This window comes from Aristolochia californica, unplaced genomic scaffold (genome assembly GCF_029961685.1).
Source record: "Aristolochia californica isolate CCGP_79_NKW_82.1479 unplaced genomic scaffold, dmAriCali1.0.hap1 SCAF_8, whole genome shotgun sequence".
Classification (NCBI taxonomy): domain Eukaryota; kingdom Viridiplantae; phylum Streptophyta; class Magnoliopsida; order Piperales; family Aristolochiaceae; genus Aristolochia; species Aristolochia californica.
In genome coordinates this window covers 7,331,115-7,357,248 of record NW_027182279.1, presented here as the reverse complement: position 1 = coordinate 7,357,248, position 26,134 = coordinate 7,331,115, and the positions used below count along the sequence as shown (strand labels likewise).

General features: G+C 37.3%; 1 protein-coding gene across 2 annotated transcripts; it reads right to left on the bottom strand.

Annotated features, from left to right (window-relative positions):
- Positions 1 to 5,717: 5,717 nt before the first annotated feature.
- LOC137939075 (uncharacterized) lies at positions 5,718 to 10,120 on the bottom strand. 2 transcript variants are annotated; one of them, XM_068784254.1, is made up of 8 exons: positions 9,984 to 10,120; positions 9,753 to 9,885; positions 7,976 to 8,079; positions 7,725 to 7,896; positions 7,096 to 7,236; positions 6,857 to 6,945; positions 6,173 to 6,468; positions 5,718 to 6,085 (listed from the first exon to the last, which is right to left on the bottom strand). In XM_068784254.1, exons 1-8 carry the CDS (start codon positions 10,070 to 10,072, stop codon positions 5,880 to 5,882), a joined length of 1,230 nt encoding a protein of 409 aa, XP_068640355.1. In that variant the 5' UTR covers positions 10,073 to 10,120; the 3' UTR covers positions 5,718 to 5,879. The 2 variants fall into 2 exon arrangements, with proteins under 2 accessions (XP_068640355.1, XP_068640354.1); XM_068784253.1 differs by having other exon boundaries at positions 5,718 to 6,468.
- Positions 10,121 to 26,134: the final 16,014 nt, after the last annotated feature.

Sequence of the window (26,134 nt, the reverse complement as noted above, 5' to 3'; positions counted from 1 at the left end):
GAACTAGAATCGAAATAATCAATCAACCTTTGCATTTAATCTACCATCCAGAAGTTCATAGGCCATGTTTATAATCTATTAACCTAAGTCAATTGATATATCATTCCACTTGGACTGACCGATCAATACTATCCAAACATGCAAATTAACATTGAATAATCGATCATCCCTCATGATTGATCGATCAGATAGAATTTTTTCAATTAGGGACTTAAAGCTTGATCGATCATAAAAAGTTTATTGATTAATCATACTTGCAATGCACTACCAGAGGGAATTTTTATTGATCGTTCACACCCTTGCAATGATCAATCAACTTAAGTGGGCAAGTCCAACGAAAAGATTTTGATCAATCATTCCATCAATTAATAAGTCACATTCAAACAGAAAAATAACTATTATATATGATTAATCGATCAATCACTTTACAGTGATCGTTCAATCCAGACACTGACTTTTGTAAATGAGCAAAAAATGGCTAGTTCGGCTTGGAGAAGTTATAAATACCCCACCAAACCTCACATAGAGAAGTTAATGAGAATTTATTGGCATACCCATAAACCTTTATTCTCAAAGTTTTTCAATTCTTCACTAAAGTGCTTTTGAGTGAAAGGAAGCCATCACCTTTCAAAGTCCTCTACTTTTTCCTCTACCTTTCCTCGCATTTCATATATACAAGCTCCCATATACTCATTATGCTACAAATAAGTGGATACTTGGATTTCTTGAGGAGAAGGTACACTCGAAGTGAAAGGGAGTAAGCGATTTTTCTTTTCTTTGATTTTATTTTGTGAAAGGTTCATCTAGAACTTGTTTAATCTAGATAGAAATGTCCAACTAGAGTTAGAATCTAACTAATCGTTTAGGAATTTTGTAATTGTTAAAAGTGTGGAGTTGAGCTACATAAGGCTTAAAGAGAGCCAAAAATTTTGTGTAAATTCCAACTATTAGAACTTATATAGTGGAATTTTCTAAACATGTGAGCAGTGAATACTAGTAGGAGAACATCGATAAAAAAATATCTTTTGTCTCCTATAGTGTGTGATTAATTTTTACATTAAGATTACCATATCACATACTTTACATTACACGCCTAAGTTAAGATTTTTAATTTGCAAACCTCCATTCCCCCCTCAGTTTTAGGACGTACATTGCATCCATTCATGTTTCGAAACTTCATGCACATCTTCTAAAACATGTTAGAGCATTTAGAGTCAATCGTTCCAATGCTTTTAAAGTTAAATTAAATGAACTAGATTCAAAATAATCAATCAACCTTTGCCAATAATCTACCGTCTAGAAGTTCATAGGCCAAGTTTATTATCTATTAACCTATGTCAATTGATCGATCGTCCCACTTGGACTGATTGATCAATACTATCCAAACATTCAAAATTTACATTGAATAAATGATCATCCCTCATGATTGATCGATCAGATAGAATTTTGTCAATCAGGGACTTAAAGCATGATCGATCATAGAAAGTTTATTGATTAATCATACTTGCAATGCTCTAGTAGAGGGAATTTTGATTGATCGATCATACCCGAGCAATGATCGATCAACTTAACATATCAGGTCTAATGAAAAGATTTTGATCAATCATTCCATCAATTAATAAGTCACATCCTAACAGAAAAATAACTATTATACATGATTAATCCGTCAAGCACTTTATAGTGATCGTTCAATCCAAACACTGACTTTTGAAAATGGGCAAAAAATGGCTAGTTCGGCTTAGGGAAGTTATAAATACCCCACCAAACCTCACATAGAGAAGTTAATGAGAATTCATTGGCATATCCATAAGCTTTTATTCTCAGAGTTTTGCAATTCTTCACTAAAGTGCATTTGAGTGAAAGAGAGTCATCACCTTTTAAAGTCCTCCAATTTTTCCTCTACCTTTCCTTGCATTTCATATAGACAAGCTCCCATATACTCATTATGCTAAAAATAAGTGGATACTTGGATTTCTCAAGGAGAAGGTACACTCGAAGTGAAAGGGAGTAAGCGATTTTTCTTTTCTTTGATTTTATTTTGTGAAAGGTTCATCTAGAACTTGTTTAATCTAGATAGAAATGGCCAACTAGAGTTAGAATCTAACTAATCGTTTGGGGATATTGTAATTGTTAAAAGTGTGGAGTTGAGCTACATATGGCTTAAAGAGAACCAAAAATTTTGTGTAAATTCCAGCTATTAGAACTTATATAGTGGAATTTTCTAAACATGTGAGCAATGAATACTAGTAGGGGAACATCGATAAAAAAATATCTTTTGTCTCCTGTAGCATGTGATTAATTTTTACATTAAGATTACCATATCACATACTTTACATTACACACCTAAGTTAAGATTTTTAATTTGCAAACCTCCATTCCCCCCTCAGTTTTAGGACGTACATTGCATCCATACATGTTTCGAAACTTCATGCACATCTTCTAAAACATATAAGAGCATTTAGAGTCAATTGTTCCTATGTTTTTAAAGTTAAATTAAATGAACTACATTCAAAATAATCAATCAACCTTTGCCAATAATCTATCGTCCAGAAGTTCATAGGCCAAGTTTATAATCTATTAACCTAAGTTAATTGATCGATCATCCTACTTGGACTGATCGATCAATACTATCAAAACATACAAAATTTACATTGAATAATCGATCATTCCTCATGATTGATAGATCAGAGAATTTTGTCAATCAAGGACATAAATCATGATCGATCATAGAAAGTTTATTGATTAATCATACTTGCACTACCAGAGGGAATTTTGATTGATCGATCATACCCTAGCAATGATTGATCAACTTAACATGTCAGGTCCAACGAAAATATTTTGATCAATCATTCCATCAATTAATAAGTCACATCCTAATAGAAAAATAACTATTATACATGATTAATCGATCAATCACTTTACAGTGATCGTTCAATCCAAACACTGACTTTTGAAAATGGGCAAAAAATGGCTAGTTCAGCTTGGGGAAGTTGTAAATACCCCGCCAAACCTCACATAGAGAAGTTAATGAGAATTTATTGGCATATCCATAAGCCTTTATTCTCAAAGTTTTGCAATTCTTCTCTAAAGTGTTTTTGAGTGAAAGAGAGTCATCACCTTTTAAAGTCCTCTCCTTTTTCCTCTACCTTTCCATACACTTCATATAGACAAGCTCCCATATACTCATTATGCTACAAAAAAGTGGATACTTGGATTTTTCGAGGAGAAGGTACTCTCCAAGTGAAAGGGAGTAAGAGATTTTTCCTTTCTTTGATTTTATTTTGTGAAAGGTTCATCTAGAACTTGTTTAATCTAAATAGAAATGGCCAACTAGAGTTAGAATCTAACTAATCGTTTGGGGATATTGTAATTGTTAAAAGCATGTACTTGAGCTACATATGGCTTAAAGAGAGCAAAAAATTTTGTGTAAATTCCAGCTATTAGAACTTACATAGTGGAAATTTTCCAAACAAGTGGGCGGTGAATACTAAATAGGCGAACATCGATAACAAAAACTTTTTTGTCTCCTATAGCGTGTGATTAATTTTTACATTAAGATTACTATATCACATACTTTACATTACACTCCTAACTTAAGATTTTTAATTTGAAAACCTCAATTCTCCTCCCCAGCTCCTCCCCCCACCCCCCACCCCCCCCCCCCCCCCCCCCCCCCCCCGGCCCGAGTTTTAGGATGTACATTGCTTCCATACTTGTTTCAAAACTTCATGCACATCTTCTAAACCATGTTTGTGCATTTAGAGTCAATTGTTCCTATGCTTTTAAAGTTAAATTAAATGAACTAGAATCGAAATAATCAATCAACCTTTGCCAATAATCTACCGTCCAGAAGTTTATAGGCCAAGTTTATAATCTATTAACCTAAGTCAATTAATCGATCATCCCACTTGGACTGATCGATCAATACTATCCAAACACACAAAATTTACATTGAATAATCGATCATCCTTCATGATTGATCGATCTAATAGAATTTTTTCAATCAAGGACATAAAGTATGATCGATCATAGAAAATTTATGGATTAATCATACTTATAATGCACTACCAGAGGGAATTTTGATTGATTGATCATTCCCTAGCAATGATCGATCAACGTAACATGTCTGGTCCAACGAAAAGATTTTCATCAATCATTCCATCAATTAATAAGTCACATCCTAACAGAAGAATAATTATTATACATGATTAATCGATCAATCACTTTACAGTGATCGTTCAATTAAAACACTAACTTTTGCAAATGGGCAAAAAATGGCTAGTTCGGCTTGGAGAAGTTATAAATACCCCACCAACCCTCACATAGAGAAGTTAATGAGAATTTATAGGCATATCCATATGCCTTTATTCTCAAAGTTTTGTAATTCTTCTCTAAAGTGGTTTTGAGTGAAAGAGAGGCATCACCCTTTAAAGTCCCCTATTTTTTCCCCTACCTTTCCTTGCATTTCATATAGACAAGCTCCCATATACTCATTATGCTACAAAGAAGTGGATACTTGAATTTCTTGAGATGAAGGTACTCTCCAAGTTAAAGGGAGTTAGCGATTTTTCTTTTCTTTGATTTTATTTTGTGAAAGGTTCATCTAGAACTTGTTTAATCTAGATAGAAATGGCCAACTAGAGTTAGAATCTAACTAATTGCTTGGGGAGATTGTAATTGTTAAAAGCGTGTACTTGAGCTACATATGGCTTAAAGAGAGCCAAAAAATTTGTGTAAATTCCAGCTATTAGAACTTATATAGTGGAAATTTTCAAACAAGTGGGCAGTGAATACTAATAAGGGAATATCAATAACAAAAATTCTTTTGTCTCCTGTAGCGTGTGATTAATTTTTACATTAAGATCACCATATCACATACTTTACATTACACTCCTAAGTTAAGATTTTTAAATTGCACTACACACCCCCCCCCCCCCCCCCCCCTCCTTCTTGATAAGCCATCTCGGCCAAACAAAGTTAAAGTCTAAAGCTGGAGAAAAAATGTGTGACTAATGTTGCCCACAAATTGGACACTTAAATCAAGACTTTAGTCATGTTGAACATAATTGTGGGACCAAGATTTCGGTCATGTGAGACCAATAGACAAGTCATACCAGTTCAACTAGGGGATGGCAAATTTTGACCAGACCTAGTAACCCATTTGTTTGGACTCACCCGATTAGAGTTATAAACGAATCATGTAGGGGTTTATTCATCTAACCTAATTAAATACATGTGTCAAGTTTGGGTTTGACACTAGGAACCAATGGGTCTTGGTTCAATTGATCAAAATAATAAAAATAGGAAAGCTTTGTTCTTCATTTTTACTAATTAGAACAACTTATTTACCAATAAAATTTATCTTTTAATTTTAAGTAATTATATACATTTGGTCATATATCTATATCTAAATGAGTAATCAAACCTAAACCCTCATAAGTCAGGTATGGCTCTACATTTTACACTCATTCAATAAACAAGTTAGGTTCAAGTCTACTCATTTAATAATAAGAATAGGTTTAAGTTGACCCAACCCAAACCTGCCCATTGCAACCTCAGGAAATAGCCGTTACGTCTCCAATCTAATTTGTTAAGAACTTTTTTCCTTTAATTAAGAGCTTAAAAGTTGTCACTTTTGATTCCTTCTTGCCCAACAAGGCCTCAAACAAGTAGGAGATCACAAAGAAAGAAGATCACTGCGCAAGTAAACCAAACGAACAAAATTTATATTTCAACTGTATGTCTCGACATAAATGTAATGAATTTGATAATTAAGTATTAAAGAATCATGGGTAGCATACACAAAATAGTAAAGAATAACAGAAAGAAAATGCACCTAGAACCTGAAGTACTATGACTGTAACTCCACTGCATTTTATTCAAGACTTCCGATATTTGAGGGCCTCAAATCGAGCAGAAATTGTGTCATAGTCAGGCAATCTTGGATGAACGCGTGAACCTAGATAATGTTTAAATGAACCAGAGGTATCCACTGATTTATCTTCTGGCACTTGGGGAGGAGGCCTTTGGGGTGGCTGGTGAGTATCATCTCTGGGTCTTTCCATTTTGATTTCTTCATCAGAATCTGAATCCAAACCATCAGACTCATCAAATTTAATATCTGAATGGACTCTGGACACGTTGCTTTGCTGCCCACAAATGTTTTTATCACCTGAATTGGTCAGGTGCAAGTTCTCCGTCTTAATAGACCGTGATAGATTAAAACTCTGTGATTCAAATTTCTCGTCCTTGGGCTGATAGTTTCCAGTGTCAATGGATGTACTGTTTGATGAGAGAAGATGAGCATTATTGCCAGAGACTTCAACTTTGTTAGGAGTATAGGGAATATGAAAGTTCTGTTGAGCCAGATAAGCTGCAGCTTGTGCAGCCATAATTGCTTTCTCTGCAGAATCTGCAGCAGCTCGTGCAGCTGAAGCTGTGTCCTTGAATTGCATGCCATTGCATTCTCTGTAGATGCAAAATGGATGACCAGAAGCATGTGAGAAAACTTGCTATATCAAAAGCAACAAAAACTGAGCAGTATGAAACAATCAACTTGAGAGACATTGGCCTTTGGGATTAACAGCATATTCTGGATACATGGTAAATGCAGGCAAACCAAACCTAACAGTTAAATTTATAGCTAGGATTTGTGGGAATATCCACTATAAGCTCCTTTTTCATTTTACATCCTTTGGAGACCTTTGACATAAATAAGGCCTTAAATTCTGGTCTAACATTCTCTAAATTTCTTTACTATACCATTCCGACCTTTCAAAGTTCCCAGGATTCAAGCTGCAAAAGAGACCCTAAACCTGATATGCACGCCATTAATGAGAGAAGAAAAAAATCATACTTGTCCTCAGGCTCGTTTAGGGTAAAACCTTTTGAGGATACAGTCTTCACAGGCATGCTGGTGGCACTAACAAAAGTTCGTGGTCCTTCCTGCATTAAGTATTGGTTTGCCAGTTAGACAGAGTAAGAACTTTTTTGAGTTCTTCTGGAAGGTAAACATTATCGGAGATTCACTAAAACCAAAAACACAAAAATCGGATAATCAAGATATGAAAAGAAAATAAGACTTCGGAAAAGCACCAAAACTTCTGCAGGAGGCATGAGTAGTTCCTTCTCTGACTCTGTTGTATCCCATTCAACCTTATATTCTTTCGCTATTTCCTTCAACACTTTCAACTTCATTTCACCAGTAGGTGTTCGAACTGATAGTCTCTCAATGAGCTGCAAGGAAAATGAACAAGTAGGCACTTTGGAAGAAAAGAAATAGTTCCAAACAACAAGTTCACTTCCCTCCTTACTATCAATGGCAATAACAACAATATGCAGACAAGAAATGTTAGAGAACAATTATAAATACTTTCAATTTAGACAAATCTTACAATTGCTTTGTGTACTTGGGATCTTTATGATTTAAAAAAAACAAGCACAAACATTGTGATAAGTTCAAATTATGTAAGTGAGTCCATATCTAGAAAATGGGGAATATTCGGGAGTTGTTGCCCTAAAGTATTAGCCGTTCACTTTGTAGGATCAAGGATGAGATAGAGTGATCAAATGAATTCCTAAGGGCGATCTTAGACAGAGCCTTCTTTAGCAATTTTCTAATGAATTTGTCATTGTTGAAAATATCAAACTTTCAGTTGAGACGTCCAAAAGGTTAAGTGAAGTAGCATTGAATAAGCTCCAAGCTAAGAATTACGATAACCTACTGTTCGGTTGACACCACAGTCTGGCCGTAGTTCAGTTGCAGCTGTTACAAAATCCTTCCCATACTTTTTTTCAAAGATGTCACGGATTTGGGCAAGTTCTGGGATATCAGAGCATCGGGGAGCAGCAAACATTAAACTGGCGATTCCTTCTTTCAGATCCGCTGGGCATGCCCTGAAATTTTGTGACAGATCATGTCAGGAAATACACTTGAAGACACCCTTGAAATTTAGATAAAACATAATCCTTAGACCTCTGTTTTGCTATAATTGGCAACCGAACCACAAGTAGTTCACAGAAAAGTTCAATAATTTCATTTGCTGCCATAATGTTTTGTTCTCGAATCACATGTTCAACCTACAAAAAGACAATGGAAACGTTTTCAGCTTTGATTCAGTTAGCGGTGAATAAGTACATACAAATTTCATATGACTTGAGTGGCCATAAACTGTAGAAACCCTATAATAAACTAAAGAACCATACCATCGCATGCCTTCAGCATTCCCTTTCTAATCATGGATTGATATCTTACTCTATTGCAGAAATTTACATGAGATAAAAATGTTCACAGCATCATAAAAGTTTCTAAAAGGATGCACCAAAAATTTCTACATCCATGGACAGATGCTTGAGAAGGCTTCTATAGGTGTGCCAATGTCTACAATCTGATAATGATATTACAGAATTATTCCTGGCATTAACCATTAGTTGGCACTCCAGAGCTTGCACTTGGTTCCATGGTCGAGAGATTTGCAAACTCACCTCCATATAAATCATGACATTGATGATTAGCATGGTAAAGAAGAAATATTTTATGATCTCTAAAATGAAATAGAAAATTGAGCAAGTATAAAATTTCAGTTGTAAGACCAGTAGCAACTCCAATATCAACTGAACATATCATCTAGCTAATTAACCTAACATTTCCCTTGCATTTAATATTTCATCCTACTCTAATGTTCCTGAAAGAAAAATTGTGTGACCACAGTTCACCATGTAATATATCAGCAGATCAGCTATATAATACCAGCAAAGCTGATAACTTTTTCAGTATCCAAAAGTCCAAAATGTATCAGCTGGTACTTCTGTAAGTCTTCACCCGCAGATACATACAACACAAAATATCAGAAGCCCTAAAATTTGATATGTATTGCCTGATCCACATTAAGTATTACTGATTCATTAAACTTTTTACAAACGTGAAGATTAACAGATGACATATTTCCATCCATGAGATTACTGCAGTATTTTGCATTCAAACTATCACTAGGAACTCAGAAATTGCGATCTTTTTCCATCCGGAAGTGTCAAGTAACTCTAATCATACATTATGGTGCTCCAGAGGGTGGACAATATCATATGATCTGTATAAAAGAGAAGAACATTTAGCAAGTAAACATTTCATGTATTGCTTTCCTGTCAGCCAAAATAGTGTTTCCTTAGCTCCATTGCTAAAGATTATTTCACTCTTTAATAAAGATACTGGGTCTCCGTCTATGTTGCAGACAAGCTTAACAAAAGATAAGAAGTAAATATCATCAACAAAATTGGCAGGGTTTCACAATTAAAAAACAAGTTTTGAAGCAAGAATCATGATGACTCACAGCGAGGGGCTTCATTTCTTCAATAAGGATCTACATCTATTTAAAATTAAAACAGACGGAATCTAGTTTTTATCGTTTGCAAAGCTCATTTAATTATTTGCATTTTATTTGGTGGGCCTCTCTCAAAGTCTAGAAAAACAAACCACAAACAAAGAACATACTGAAAAAAAAAATATATATATATATAGTCACACATACCCTCCTTCCCTCTCTCAATCCCTCTGTCCCTTTCTCCATCTATCTTTCTCCCTCTCCACAGTCGTAATATTGCAACCACATTCAATGATTCTTTTGGAATGAAAAACAGGCTAATTTAATAGAGAAAAAAGGAAACCCCAAAATCTCACTGAAAAAAGAGACGCATAAATAAGAAAATATAATAAATAAATGTTGTCCTGGAACAAAAGGAAATGAATAGTCATTTACCCGAATTCTTGCCGTTGCCTCCTGACGCGACTCGATAAGCATTGCAACATCACGACGCATCTGCATGACCAGCGTCTGCCTCTTGTTTCTAAGCAGCTTTATCCTCGATGTGGCCATTTTCGCTGCCGTTTTGCTGTATTCAATCCCCCATAAAAAAGATATAAGAATACCAGAAATTCCGGAAAGTGAAGTGATTTGAGCTGAAATACAGAGCCAAAAATGAGTACTAACCATTTGGAGGAATTGAAGCTTTTGAAAAACATGGCTGTCACAGCTGCTAGTTTCTTCAAGCGAGCAGCTGATTTGTTTAAAAGAACCATGGCCGGAGAAAGGCAGAGGGTCGGAAGAGAGAATGGAAGAAGGCAATTGTACCGTTAATCTGAAACGGACAGGAATGCTGGCCCACGCCGCCTGAGCTTTTTGAAACCGAGAGGAAAAATGTTCCGTATGTAGCCGTTGGGTGGGAATGGATGATATTTAGGACACGTGTAGGTAACTTAGACGGCATCAGAACCATCCGAGGAAGGCAATTAATTTATATGGTAAATACGTCCTTTTTTAAATACTGTATTCTTAGGGTTGGATTATTTTAATGTATTATATTTTTTAAATATGATTAAACTTTGAAAGGGCGTTTATCTAAAATGAACCTTAACTTAAATAAATAAAAAAAATTCTCTAATTTAAATTGTATTTTAAAAAATAAACTATCAAGAAATAAATAAGATGAACTTACAATGACCATTAATGGGGAGATAGCTATATTATATACTCAACAAAAGTTTGATAATTTTACAGATGTTATATTCAATTATGTTGAATTCACACTTCATATATCAAAAATGTTATATTTACGATTTATATTCTTTGGAAAAAAAATGCACATGTTTCTGGTCCAGAACTATGTCAAAACATACGATTATGACAATACATAACATAATATTCTATTATAAGGTGACAAAGTTATTATTTACTGTTTAACATAGTATCACAGTATTGTATAATGTAGTATTTCATTACGGAGTAATATAGTTATTCACTTGCAAAACATGGATACCAGTGGAACATGTATGCAAGATGATAAAAATCAAATCTAGAAACCATGGCATGACATCTGCACCAGATTTTTGAATCATATATTTGTCATTATCAAAAAGAGGGAGAACGAGGAAAAGAAGCTCAATATTCTTGTAAAAAAAAGCTGAATATTGAGTAATAACATATGCAGTTAGTGAAATGTTATTGATCAAGTCGTTTATTTTTGAGTTCGAATTCTTTAAAGACACTCCAATGAAGCCTAACTATGACAACCAAACCACTATATATATTGCTTCCACTCTAATTTTCTATGAAAGAACAAAACATATAGTGGTTAATTATTACATCATCCAGGAAAAATTGCAAGACGAAATTATATGTCTTGAACATGTCACCTATCAATTATTAATATGTTCACAAAGGGGAATAGTTACAATTGTGTTCCAAACTTTGCCTTCATTATTCATTTCAGCCTTAGTAACGTTATTGTAAAATTTTATTTGGAGGTCATTATAAATAAATGTAAGGGGAGAAAGGGAGGACACGTTCAAACACTTACCTCCTCTTTTCCTTCCCCATGTGACAACCTTTCCGTTCTTCTCTCTTTTCCCTCTTGCCCGTTTATATCTCTCTCAACTTCACTCTCCTTCCTCCCTCTTTCATACACTCACCTAAATGCTTTCTAGGAGTTTGTTAATTGGATCCTAGGATTTAAAAGTTACAAGGTCCCTTTTTTTTTTTTTTGAATTATCGACAAATATTAGTTCACATATTAGACCTATTGATTTCCAGGACTCCATGGATTACCTCATGGAGAAAGAAGAATAAAGCACATCCCCCCACCCATCTTCCCCATGGCCCCTTCCCGTAAACTCTATTTATAATGAATAAAAGTATAATATTATAATTATACCCTTCACCCTAGTAAGAGTGAAGAAGAGACAAGAAACGTAAACTAATTACATTAATGATACCCTAATTACATCTCCCTCTCAAGTTGGGAGGTAATGGCAATGATCCTAGCTTGAAACAAATAACACAGATGTAGTAAATGGTAGAAATGGGTGATTAAATATAAGTCAAAATCAACCTCAAATAATTTTGAACAAATATAGTGATAATAATCTCTAAATTGTGTAATACTTTTCATTCACAAGACGATGATAAAAAAACCAAAGGATACCAATAAAAATACTCATATAAAAGGGACCAACCAAAGCAACGCTTCAAAAAGGGTTGGCCAAAGGGGTAAGTGAGAGTCAAATAAAGGACCGTAGGAGAAAGGCTGGCAAATAATAAGACGGTAATGGGTAATGAAAAAGATAAGATAAAGAACTTGGGGTCACCGTGTGTTTTATTTTCCTAAGAAATTCAAAATCTTCATCAGAATAACCAATGCCGACAACGGTCAACAAATAATGAACCCAAGGCAAGCAACCGAAGAGTTCTTTTTCAGAAATAATGTCTCAATCAAGAGACACAATAGCAACAACGTAAATGGGCCAATGCCCAAATAACTCGTACCAAATATTGAAAGTCCTTAAGAATAATAAGGACACATGAAATAATCTACAACAAGTACATAAGAAAGTTGTGCACAAAATAATAAGCTGGAACCAAGTAACTAGCTGCCAAATATCCAAGATAATAATCAAGTTGGGGCCAAGGGACCAAGTCAAACTGAGTATAGCCAAGGCAGGTATTAGGCCAATATAGACGAGTCACGACAGGAATTGGTATAATACTCGGGACCCGGACCAGTATAACAAAAGCAGAGAGTAAGCAGACTGAGTCAGGCAGACTCGAGTCTGAGTTGAGCTAGGTTAACTCGGGTAGAACAAAACCTCTCAGAAGTGACAACTCAAAAGTTCGCACCCGGCATAACCAGATATGCAACTGATGTTCTCACAACCAATAGGGAAACCAGATACCAAAGACAAAGTTGATACCAAAGATATTCAGCAAAGAGTCAATCAAATACCAAAGATATTCGGTAGAAATTAGACAACAAAAATATTTAGATACCAAAGAGACGATCAATAAAAACTAACCGGCAATCGGCAAGTCAACTAGCAGATCAATCGGCAAGTCAACTAGCAGATCAATCGGCAAAATATGCAAGATATCTGCTATTTTGGCAAGATATTCAAGATATGTCATTAGAATCTAGTGTTTTTAATCAACCCGTGATCAATAGGAAGAATAGAGAAGGCTGACCGCTGGACGGGAATGATGGGAATGATATCAACTTAGAATAATACCAAGTTGGATGAGAGAACACCGAGTGAGATCCAACTGGAGTTTTTGTCAACAGATAAATCAACAGAGGAAAACCAACATTAATATGGAATAATACCAGAGCCGAGTTTGAAGCTTAAGCTATTTCGGGATAAGGATCATAAGTGGATCAATCACCAATCACTTACGCCAATCATGTAAAACACCAGCTGACCTGGATACCAAGTAACAAGCCGATAGAATCTACACTGGCTCAGGAAGAGAGAATAGAGAATGAAGCTATAAGTTATTGCAACTCGGGAGACAGCGGATCATTCAGAGGGTAGGCAGTGACTACAGAGCATTTCAACTCGATCAACCACCTTCACAATCTGTGACAAAAAACCAGAGAGAGGAATGTGATGATACCCAAGCACGAGAGCAAATATGCAGTACAAGAACAAATCTGGTGCTCTATTACTTCTAAGCACGAGAGTAAAAAACAAGGTTAGTACTGTTGTTATTAATCACAAATCTAACAAGGTTACTGATGCTATTACTAATAAAAAATCTTGCTACTCTCTTACTATTGTTGGTAAGAAAAGAGAGAGTCTAGATACGTGATCACAATAGACTTCTCTTCATCTCCGCAAACAAAAACAAAGATAGTACCTTTGCTCGTCTCAACCTGAGGGAACTTTTTAATTCTATTGTTGAAGAAAGATTATTCAATACAAATATGCAGTCATGACTCGTGTGGCACAATATAATGCACTATGGATAATCAAGCAGAGCACTACGATATGCTACACTTGTATAATCATTGAGTCTCCTAGTTTGTGAGTTATCGCTGATAACAACAACTTCCATCGGAATATGACAAAGATACCACTCTGTATGTCAAATTACAGAGCGAGATACAAAACCAACACTCTTTTAAATGAAGAAACACAAACCGGAAGTTCTGATTGGAAGGAATGATTTCACATTGATGAAATACGTGCTCTTTATGGAAGAGAAGCACAACAACAAGATTGAAATTCTAACACACCATAGCTATGAGTCCTGAAAATCAATGCTTTGATACCATGTTGATTTTCAAGACTCCATGTATTACCTCATGGAGAAAGAAGGATAATGCACATTGGGGTGAAAAGGAAGAAAGAATGAGGTTATGGACTTGTGTCCAAACCCTCCCCCTTAAGTTCTATTTATAAATGAATAAATGTACAATATTATAGTTAGACCCTTCATCCTAGTAAGAATGAAGAGAGACAAGAAACATAAACTAATTACATCAATGACACCCTAATTACATTATATCTTCCAACAAGATCAATGGAAAAACTTATAAGATTTGGAAACACTTACTTAAACTTACTAAAGTGAATACAAAATAGACCCTTCGTGATATGGAACAAACAAAGTAATTTATTAATTACTCAAGGTTAAGAAGGTCAACAACGATTTTGATGTTGATTTCAAAATCCACAACGGGGATGAGGCGAAGACGGGATTGCGAGGATGTGGATCACGTTGGATCAAGTTTGAGGTTTTGGGTTTTTTTGGGTTTATTTCTAGTTTGGGTTTCGGGGTCAAGATCAGGGTTCAGGGTTGTTACGATATCTTGGGATATATATTAGATAGAATTTATTTTAATACTTTTTGTATAATTTGTGTTATGTACATAGGGTAATTAGATAGAGCTTAATGGGTTGGGTGGCATTGTATTGGGCCCATGGGCCGTTATGTAATAATCTTCCTAAGACCTAAGTTTAAATAGAAAATGGAGGGAAGGAAGACACTCTATTCATTCCCGAAATCTCTTCGTCTCCCTCACTGAGAAACCAGAGAGCATGAAGCTCTATGTCTGGACTGTGCCATTAGTCCCTAGATGTCGTGGTGGTTCCGTCCACCACCATAAGAGCTGAGAGCTCTCTGTTGGGTTGTGCCGTCAGCCTCGTGACAAGGTGTTTCGTCCCCGGGAAAACCAGACCGTGAACTCTAGTCTTGGCTGATCCGTCAGCCTTGGTTCACCATTGTAGACCTCTTTTGTTATAGTATCAGAGCTTAGTGGTCAAGTTATCTCTGTCCGAAGAGTTCCCGTTCGAAGAACTTTTGTCCGAAGAGCTGCTATCTGACGACTCAGAGTTCGGTTAGAGCTCTTGGGAGTGGTCGAAAACCTCTGTCCGAGCTCAGAGTGGTCAGAAACCTCTGTCCGAGCTCAGAGGAGTCAGGTGATGGATTCTTGCCGGGAAGGTGAACGACCAGGTGGGTGTTTCTCTCCGAGCTCGATTTTCTGGGCCGACATTATTTGCGTAAGGTGTATGAGATGATATAATTTGCATAAGGTGGCTTCTGAAAATTTTAGAAACCGTGGGGGCAGATCTGGAATTTCTGATATCGTGGGGGTAGATATGGAATTTCCGAAATTACGGGGGTAGATCTAGAAATTTCTGAAATTGCAGGGGTAAATCTGGAATTTTTAATGAGGTGGTATTTATGAAAATCTTAGTAAACTTTCGCTCTTATCATACCAACGAACAAGATAGATTTCTCTCCTATTTGGTTCACGGGTAAGAACTGCAGTGCTTGGGCATTTTAGTTCTGGTCATTTGTCATGGGAAAAGATTTATAGGCTCATATTGATGGGTGTGATCCGGCACCTGGCGAGGCTAAAGCGTTGTCAAAATGGACCACCATAGATGTTAAAGTCATGACTTGGATACTTGAATCCATTGAGCCTCATCTAGTCCTTAATCTGAGGCCCTACAAAACTGCAACGGATATGTGGAATTACCTTCACAAGGTTTATCATCAAAATAACAACGCCCGACGGTTTCAAGTCGAATATGAAATGGCAAATTTCACACAAGGAAGTTGTTCCATTGAAGAATATTTCTCGGGCTTCTAAAATCTCTGGGTTGACTATACTGATATTGTTTATGAGAACGTCCAAGTTACTGCTCTCTCTACAGTGTTAGTCATACATGAAACCAGTAAGAGGGATCAATTATTGATGAAGCTCCATCCAGAATTTGAGATTGCTCGTTCACATTTGATGAATCGTCATCCAGTGCCATCTCTGGATGCCTGTTTGAGTGAACTTCTTAGGGAAAAGCAGTGCATTGCTACTCAGGCTGGCATGGAACATCAAGTCTAGGCTGATACATCTGCTCCTGTGGCCTATGCAACACAAGAGAAAAATAAGGGTCGGGACATGAGTTTTGTTCAATGCTTCCACTACAAGGCATATGGCCATTTTGCTCAAGAATGCCCCAAGAAGTCCTGTAACTACTGCAAGAAGTCGGTTTATCTCATCACAACTTACCCTACTCGCCCTGAAAAGAAGAAGAATACAACTTATCATGCCTCCACTGGTACTTCTAGTTCTAAAGCATTGCCTACTGCCATCCCAGTTGCTGCAATTCCTGTTCCTCCAACACCTGCAAGTTCGAATACACTCACCCCTGAAATGGTATAACAGATGATCATATCTGCTTTTTCTACATTTGGTCTCTCAGGTAAGGAGAAAATCTCTACTCAGTTATGGTATTTTGATTCTGGTGCTTCTAACCATATGACCAATAATGTAGTGTCTCTTTCTAATGTTAGAAAGTATGATGGAAACCTACACATCAACACTACTGATGGCAGCTCTCTGCCTATCAGTGTTGTTGGTGATCTCTCCCCTCTTTAGCTGATGTCTTTGTGTCTCTTGACTTATCAACAAACCTTCTGTTTGTTGGTTAACTGGTTGATAAAAATTGTAATGTTCAGTTCTCTCGTTCTGGTTGTGTTGTGCAAGATCAAGCATCGAGGAAGGTGATCGCGAAGGGGCCTAAAGTGGGAAGGCTATTTCCACTTAAAGTCTTTCTATCCACCATTATTCTGCATACTCTTGTACTTTCTTTTGCATGTAATGTTGTTGACTCTGGCAGTAAGATGTGGCATAGACGTCTAGGTCACCCAAACTCGGATGTTCTTTGTACAATGTTTAAATCTGGTTTATTAGGCAGTAAAAAATACACCTCTCTTGATACTTCTTTTGACTATTCATCATCCAAACTTGGCAAAAGTAAAGTTTTACCGTTTCCTCATTATGCCTCGCATGCCTCCCACTGCTTTGATCTTATTCATAGTGATGCCTGGGGAATTGCTCCTATTGTCTCACATGCACAATATAAGTTCTTTGTTACCTTTATTGATGATTTTAGTCGGTTTACCTGGTTCTACTTCTGACGGGCTAAGTCTGAAGTTTTTGTTGTTTTTAAGAGGTTTCTTGTGCTTCTTCAAACACAATTCTCTGCTCACATTAAAGTATTGTGCTCTGACTCTGGAGGCGAGTACATGTTTACTGAATTTCATGACTTTCTTCGAAGCAAAGGCACTATCTCTCAGCGTTCTTGTCCCTCGACACCGCAATAAAATGGGGTTGCTGAGTGAAAAAATTGTCACCATCTTGATATGGTACGCACCCTTCTCCTTGAATCATCCGTTCCTCCCCATTTTTGGTGTGAAACACTCTCTACCTCATTTCATTTAATCAACCGCCTACCCTCGCCTACCTTGCATCATGTCTCTCCATTCGTTAAGTTATTTGGTTATCCTCTGTCATACACCAATCTTCGATCGTTCGGTTGTGTTTGTTTTGTTCATCCACCTGATCATGAACGACATAAACTTACAGCCCAATAAGTTTTGTGTGCATTTCTTGGGTATGTCATTTATCAAAAAGGCTATATTTGCTATGATCCCCAGGCGCATCGAGTCCGTGTTTCTCAGAATGTGGTCTTCTTTAAAAATTATTAATTTTTCCATCTCAAGGGTTTCCCCTCCCCTGTATCACTTGCGACTACTTTATCCTTTATTTTCATTCCCTCTTGCTACAAACAGGCTATGGCACATGAGTGTTGGAAAAAGACAATGCAAACATAACTACAAGCACTGGAGGAGAATCACACTTGGGACATTGTGACTTGCTCCCCTGCTATTCAACTTCTTGGGAGTAAGTGGGTATTCTCTGTCAAACTGCATTCAGATGGATCGTTAGATCGGTACAAAGCCCGCCCTGTGACCCTAGGGAACAAGCAAGAATATGAGATTGATTATGAGGAAACATTTGCGCCAGTTGCCAAGATGACCATAGTCCGTACTATATTAGCCATTGCAGCCTCTCAGTCCTGGCCACTACATCAGATGGATGTGAAGAATGCCTTTCTACATAGTGACCTAGAGGAAGATGTCTACATGAAGCTCCCCTCAGGTATGACTACCTCCTCTCTTGATAATGTCTGGAAGCTATGTCGTCCTCTGTATGGGCTTACGCAAGCCCCTCGGGCTTGGTTTGAGAAGTTTAGCAGCACACTTATTCTCCACAAGTTTACATAGACTTAGTATGATTCATCTCTCTTCTATCATAAGTTTGTCACGATCATGGTCATTATCTTGGTTTATGTGGATGCCATCATTACTAGCACTAACTCTAGCTTGATTACGAAACTTCAGCATGTGTTGCATGCCACCTTTAATATGAAGGACCTTGGACAAATCACGTACTTCTTCGGGCTGGAGGTACATCACCAACCTAATGGTATTTTCTTAAACCAGCATAAATATATTCAAGATCTTATTACTCTAGCTGGGTTGGAGGACACATTTTTGGTTGCTACTCCTATGGAAGTCAATCTCAAATATAGGAAAGATGAAGGGACTCTTCTTGATGATCCTACTATCTATCAATGACTGGTTGGAAGTCTCATATACTTGACCACTACTCGCCCGGACATCTCCTATGTTGTTCATCAGGTTAGTCAGTTTAGGTCATCTAATCGTCACCTTCACCTTACGACAATTCTGTGCATCATCCACTATATGTGTGGTTGTCCTACTCATGGATTATTCTTTCCTACAGGCTCCACGCTACGACTGGTTGCATACAGTGATGCTGATTGGGGTGCCCCGATACCCATCGCTCTACTATAGGCTGGTGTATGTTTTTAGGGGATGCACTGATTTCTTGGAAATGTAAGAAACAGGATCGGGTGTCCAAGTCATCCACCAAGGCTGAATACCGAGCCATATCTACTGCGTGTTCTGAAGTTATTTGGCTCCACAGTCTTCTTGTTGAGCTCCAGTTTCCTCAGACCTCACTTACAACACTTAATGCGGATAATACAAGTGCTATTCAAATTGCAGCCAACCTTGTTTTCCATGAGTGCACCAAGCACATTGAGGTTGATTGTCGTTCTATCCGTGACACTTTGGTGTGCCGGGTAATATCTCTTCCGTACATTTCTTCGGATCTTCAAGTGGCTGATGTCTTCACCAAAGCATTGTCTCAACCCCGACATAATTTTTTAGTTGGCAAATTGTTGCTGGTTGAACCACCAACATCAATCTGAGGGGGGATGTTACGATATCTTGGGATGTATATTAGATAGGATTTATGTTAATACTTGTTGTATAATTTGTGTCATGTACATAGGGTAATTAGATAGGGCTAATGGGTTGGGTGGCATTGTATTGGGCCCATGGGCTATTATGTAATAATCTTCCTAAGACCTAAGTTTAAATAGAAAATGAAGGAGTGAAGGAAGGCACTCTATCTATTCCCGAAATCTCTTCGTCTCCCTCGTCGAGAAACCAAAGAGCGTGAAGTTCTCTGTCTGGACTATGACGTCAGCCCCTGGAGGTCGTGGTGGTTTCGTCCACCACCATAAGAGCTGAGAGCTATCTGTTGGGCTGTGCCGTCAGCCTCGTGATGAGGACTTCCGTCCCCGGGAAAACCAGACCGTGAACTCTGGTCTTGGCTTATCCTTCAGCCTTGGTTCACTGTCATAGACATCTTTTGTCAAGGGTTAGGTTAGGGTTTCAAGAAACCAAACCCCGATCCGACCTGTGCTCATCCCTATGAATTGTTCACGTTATGATTTCAATGTGACTTATTTAAAGTAAAATGTAAATATTATGTTGTTATGATATTATGTGCCTAATTAATTTTTTTCTTGTGTAATTCAATTGTATGTGGCATTCATCCCAAATATGTGAGGAGATGAGGTGTAAGGAGGAAGTTCTTGTTTTGGAAGAAATGAAGTATTTGTGGACTCCCGTTGTGTAATCTTTATTGATTTTTATGTGGGTTTTTTAAATATAATGCGAATATTATTTGAATGTGGTGGTTTCGCGTAATTGTCGTTGAAATGAATCCATAAATCGTTTAGCATCTCTATTATACAATAAACACAAAGAAGTTTTACAAAAGGAGTGTACAACTAACCTAGACCAAAGACATGAGGAAGAGTTTGCCATTAGGTTTGAACAAAAGGTTAGTTGTGTCAAACAATCTATGGGCTCACGATCTCTAGGTTTATTAAATATTTTTTTATGTCATCTAGTTTGTCACAGGTCAAAACTTTAGTAGCTTATAGCCAACTTGAAATTAACCGTGATGTATAACATCTTGGAATAAGTCATATATCAAGCAAGAACTACTCGAGGTGTATTGTCAATGGCATGTGCATCCAGACCAAGCAATTTGAGGCAAATTGTAGGACTCAAAATAGTGGCGTAGTTGTAAAGGGCTATATTGGAACATGGGTCCAAGTCCACACGACCAAGGAAGACCCTCACATCCAAGTGTGTTAGAAGATGGGTTCAAGCCCATAAGACCAAGGAAGGCCCACACATCCAAGAGATGTGGAAGTATGCTCAAGGCCCACATATCAAGGAGAAGACCCATAGGCCCATATAGTGATGGCAGGATGGTAAATAAAGAGTCATCTCATAGAGATGACATTGATATAATTAGTTTAAGTATTTTAATTTTATCAATCTATAAATTGAGTTTAGGGGGATGGTTAGGACATAAGTCCATAACCTCTTCTTCCTCCTATTTTCTCCCAATGAGTCTCTGTTTCTTTTTTTCCATGAGATAAATCTACGGTGTCCTAAAAATCAACATGGTATCAAAGTATTGATTTTTTAGGACTCACAGCTATGGTTTTCAAGATTCCAAAAACCCATTATTTTTCTTTTCTTATATCGATGCTTCATTTTTTTATAGTTTCTGGAACTCTGTTTTTTTATTTTGTTGCTCGTTTCCTCCTACTGTCCAACATTAAATTGTGCTTTTTTTTTTTGAAAATTCCTCCAACAACCTGCATGACTTCCCCTATGGCTCATATTGACTCGGCTTGACTTAGCCTAACTCGGGTTGACACAATACCAGTGAGTCCAAGGGTTTCTCCAAGGCAATACAAGCACCAGGATCTCTCTCTGGTGATGGTGTTTCTGATTTTTGGTTTCTGAAGTTTATGGTATCAATGGATTCGACCTCAAGGGTGATGGACTTCTCGATCAATTTTTTTATGAATATCTATCTTTGGCCTCTGGGTCTCAGCTACCATTACTGATGAAGTCAAATATCTACCTCTATAGTTCTCTGCTATCAATATTTATCAATCACGGAAGCTGGTATCTGGTTCTCCCGCTTCATCATGGTCATCATGCTTGTTGATTTTCAGGACTCCATGATTTAGGTCATGGAGAAAAATGAGAGAGACACCATTGGGAGAAAACTGGAGGTTATGGACTTCATCCAAACCCTCCCCATAAGGTATAGTTATAGATATCAAAACTACCAATATTACAAATATACACTTCACCCTAATAAGAGTACAGAAGAGACAGAAAATGTAAACTAATTACATCAATGCCACCCTAATTACATCGTATATTCCAACCCCCCCCCCCCCCCCCCCCCCCCCCCCCCCCCCTCAAGCTGGGAGGTAATGGAAGTAATCCCAGGTTGAACCAAATAACATAAATGTAATAATAATTTCCCCCCCTCATGGCGTCCCAAGGATAAGTACGAAACTGGACATAAACATTCAAAGGGTAAAAATGGATGATAAAACATAAGTCGAAACGAAACTCATGGATTTCACACGAATATAATGAAAATAATCACTAAAGTAGGTAATGCCTGTCATTCACAAGACGGTGATAAAAGACCCACGAGTACCAATTAAAGTCTCAATGGACTTTAAACACCCATATGAATTAAAGGGACAACCAAATCAATGCTTTAACAGGGTTGGCCAATAAGGGTAAGTGAGAGTCAAATAAAGGATGGTAGGAGAAAGTCTGCCAAAGGGTAATGGGTAATGGGTATAGATGAATATACAATGCTAAGGCCACCATGTGATTTATTTTTCTAAGAAATTCAAATTTTTGCTTCAAAATAACCAATGCCAACAAGAGTCAGCAAATAATGAACCCAAGGCAAGCAACCGAGGAGTTCTTCTTCAGAAATAATGTCTTAATCAATGAGACACAATAGTAGTAGCGGAAATGGGCCAATGCCCAAATAACATGCACCATATGTGCAGTTGTATAGTATCGGATAATCGGTAAATAATACCAGTCCTTAAGAGTAATAAGGACACATGAAATAGTCCGCAACAAGTTCATCAGTAAATAAGGAAGTTGCACCAAATCTGGGTAATAATCCAAGATAATAATCCAACTGGAGATAAAGAACCGAGTTGAACCGAGTCAAATAAAACACCAATATAGCCGAGTTTTGGGAGGAATTGGCATAGAACTTGGGACCCAAACACGTATACCAAGGCAAAAAATAAGTGGCCTGTCTGGTTGACCCGGACCGAGTTGGTCCGAGTTGACTCGATCTAACTGGTGCAGAAACAGTACCCTCGGGTCGGCCGATTTGCTGGTTTGCTTGCTTGACTCGGGTGAGTCCGGGTCTCGGCAGAACAGAGTGGCCCGACTGATTATTTCCTGTTTCCTAACTTAGGAAACATGAAATATATGAATAGTGTCTTCATCTTCCTCTTCTCAGCGCCGAACACGGCGGCTGTTCAAAAATAAATTTTTTTTCGGACTCTAAAAAATGGAATGCAGTGATCTGAAAATAAGTATGCAGGTCCAGAATCATAAGTTCCTGGATGATTGGAGAACTTCCCGATATCATTGGCAACAGAAAAATTGGGAAACGTCTCCTTCTCCCCCACGACGACGAACAACTCGGGAGATGAACTTCTTCTTCTTCCTCTCGACAACGCTGGAAAGGACTCGCCGGAAAAAATATTCTCGACAGAGTAAATAATCCAATGATCAAAAACACAACTCGGCAGTCTCACATTAGAGTCATCTTCTCTGGTTCTGAATAGATCGGAAAACCAGAGAGAGCGGAGATGTATCGTCGCGGCCACTGTGATGAACCAGTCATAATTTTCTGAAGATAACGCGGCAAAGGAAATAATCCAACGAAGCAGAGAGCAATACCAGACTTGCTTCAGGAAAAAAAATTGCCAGCGAGGTTAGTGCCAGTAACAACGCATGTCTAGGAAGACGATTCTGATGGCTTTAACCTTTCCTGAATGATCATAGAGACAGGGTAGCAATGTGGAACTGGACTATAAGTTTTTCAGTACGGGACAATCAATATAACTTCAATGACGCTATGGCAGCGATATACCGAGGGATCAAGATCAATGACCAGCCGATATGACCAAAGATGAGAGTTAGCTGATTAATGAGAGGAGCAGACCTTACTCAGAAAAATAGAACCTTCCCGCAACAGCTTGAGCCAGAACTAATATGGTGGAGTTTTTGTAGGAGTTTCACAGAAGAGTCTCAGTTTAAAGGTGTTTTAGTTATGCCAGTCTTTTATTTATGCTAGGACTTATCTTTAAGTGTTAGAGTTTGGTTGTAATTGGGACAAAGGTAGTTTAATTGTAATTGGACTCTACTACTTTCCTCTTTTTAGGAATTAGACACCATAATTTCAAACTAACGAGAGCAATAATAATAGTATTGGAAGAAAATAAAAGTAAGCACGAAAACAAACAACAAGATTTATATAGGTTCGCCTCAAGGTGAGACTACATCATGTCTTCCGCTGTTGCAGTAATCTACTATAAAGATAAAATAGTTTACAAGAGAAATCACACACACTTACATGTGTCTTCTTTAAACTCTCTTGGGTTGCAACACCAACTCCTTCTTAGTGATGATAATCATAAAACCCTAATAGCTGCGCCAACCCCCGCATGAGCTATGTTTGGTCTAGTGCACACCATGGCATACATGAGACTGCCAATAGCAGAAGCATAAGGCACATTGACCATGTGGGCTCACTCCTACTTTGTAGAAGGTGATTGCTCCTTAGATAGCCTAAAGTGACTAGCCAGAGGAATACTTACTCGTTTTGCATCATTCACGTTGAATCTACTCAACACATTCTTCACATATTCTTCTTGTCGCAGTTTCAAGGCATCAATATCATTAGTAATCCTCATCACAAGGATTTTTTTTGTAGCACCCAAATCCTTCATTGCAAATTTCTTGGACAACTCCCTTTTCAATTTATCTATTTCTTATTTGCAAGTTCCTTCTATCAACAGTCATCAACGTATAGTAGTAGAATGATGTAGGAGTCATCAAGCTTCTTCACATAACAACAATGATCTACCTGATACCTCAAGAAACTATTACTACACATAAAGGTATCAAACTTCTTATACCACTCTCTTGAAGCTTGTTTAAGACCATACAAACTCTTTTGAAGTTTGCACACCATTTTCTCCTTGCCTTTTACTTTGAAACCATGTGGCTACATCATGTAAATTTCTTCCTCCAAATCACCATGAAGAAGGGTTGTCTTTACATCCAACTGCTCTAAGTGCAAGTCTTTATTTGCCACTAGTCTAAGCATTGTTTTAATAGTAGTCAATTTCACTACCAAAGAGAAAATCTCAATGTAGTCAATGCCTTCTTTTTGTTGAAAGCCTTTTACCTCCAGTCTTGCCTTGTACTGCTGGTTGCCATCATGTTCGTCTTTTATTCGGTACACCCATTTATTTTGCAAGGTCTTCTTCCCTTTTGGTAACTCAATCAGCTACCATGTCAGATTGGATAACAGTGAATCCATCTCGTCCTTCATGGCCAACTTCCACTTGGTTGATTCATCAACTTGCACAACTTCCACATAACTCTCTGGTTCACCTTTATATGTCAATAAAATATAATTCAGTGCAAGGGAGTATCTCTATGGTGGTTGTTGGAAGATAGGCCCAAGCCCACACGACCACGGAAGACCCACATATCTAAGAGTATTATAAGATGTGCCACACGACCAAGGAAGGCCCACAAGATGGGCCCAAACACATAAGAAGTATGACCCACCATGATTACCACAAGCTAGCATCCTTATCACATAAGTTGGCAGATCAAGAAGGACTCACAAAGGCATCTTTATCTTATGGCTATGTCCTATAAGAATTATAGTTTGAGTTATATTTGTCTTTTATCTATATTGAGTTATTTAATTATGTTAGGACTTATCTTTAAGTGTTAGAGTTTGGGTGTAATTGGGACAAAGGTAGTTTTATTGTAATTGGACTCTACTACATTCCTCTATTATAAATAGAGGTTCATGTACTCTGATTATAATAAGTTAATAGAATCAATGAAGTATTTCTCTTTTCCATAAATTCAACATGGTATCAGAGCGGGTTCTGTGAGTTGACTTGGTCAACCCACAGAGATAATGAAATCCTTTTCTCTAAACCCTAAACCCTAAGTCTAGGTTCATAGTTATTTTTTTTCAATTGTTTTTAACCTCTATACTGAGATTTTCATATTGCAAATTATATATTGAAGGAAAGATATTTTAGTCTAATTTCCAAGGACAATGATTTTTTCCAATCGGAGTTATCTACAAAGATAAATCTATATTTGACTGAACAAAGGTCAGATTGCAAAAGAGGTTCAAGCTACAGCAGAAAACTTCACCTTCAAAGGTATTTTATGCTATCAAGAACGAGAATTTATATGGAGATATGTATATCAAAATAAATATAAGTGAGTATATTCTCTTACATATTCAACCAATTTTCAATCAACTTTATGTACCCAGATAAATCGATATTTGAAGCAGCGAAGGTCAGATTGAAAAAAAGGTTTGCGTAGCAGCAAAAAGCTTCAACTTTCTAGGTGTTTTATGCTATCAAGAACAAGACTTTATATGAAGAATTATATATCAAAATAAATATTTGTAATTATATTTACCTATTCAACCAATTCTCGATATGATTTTTTTA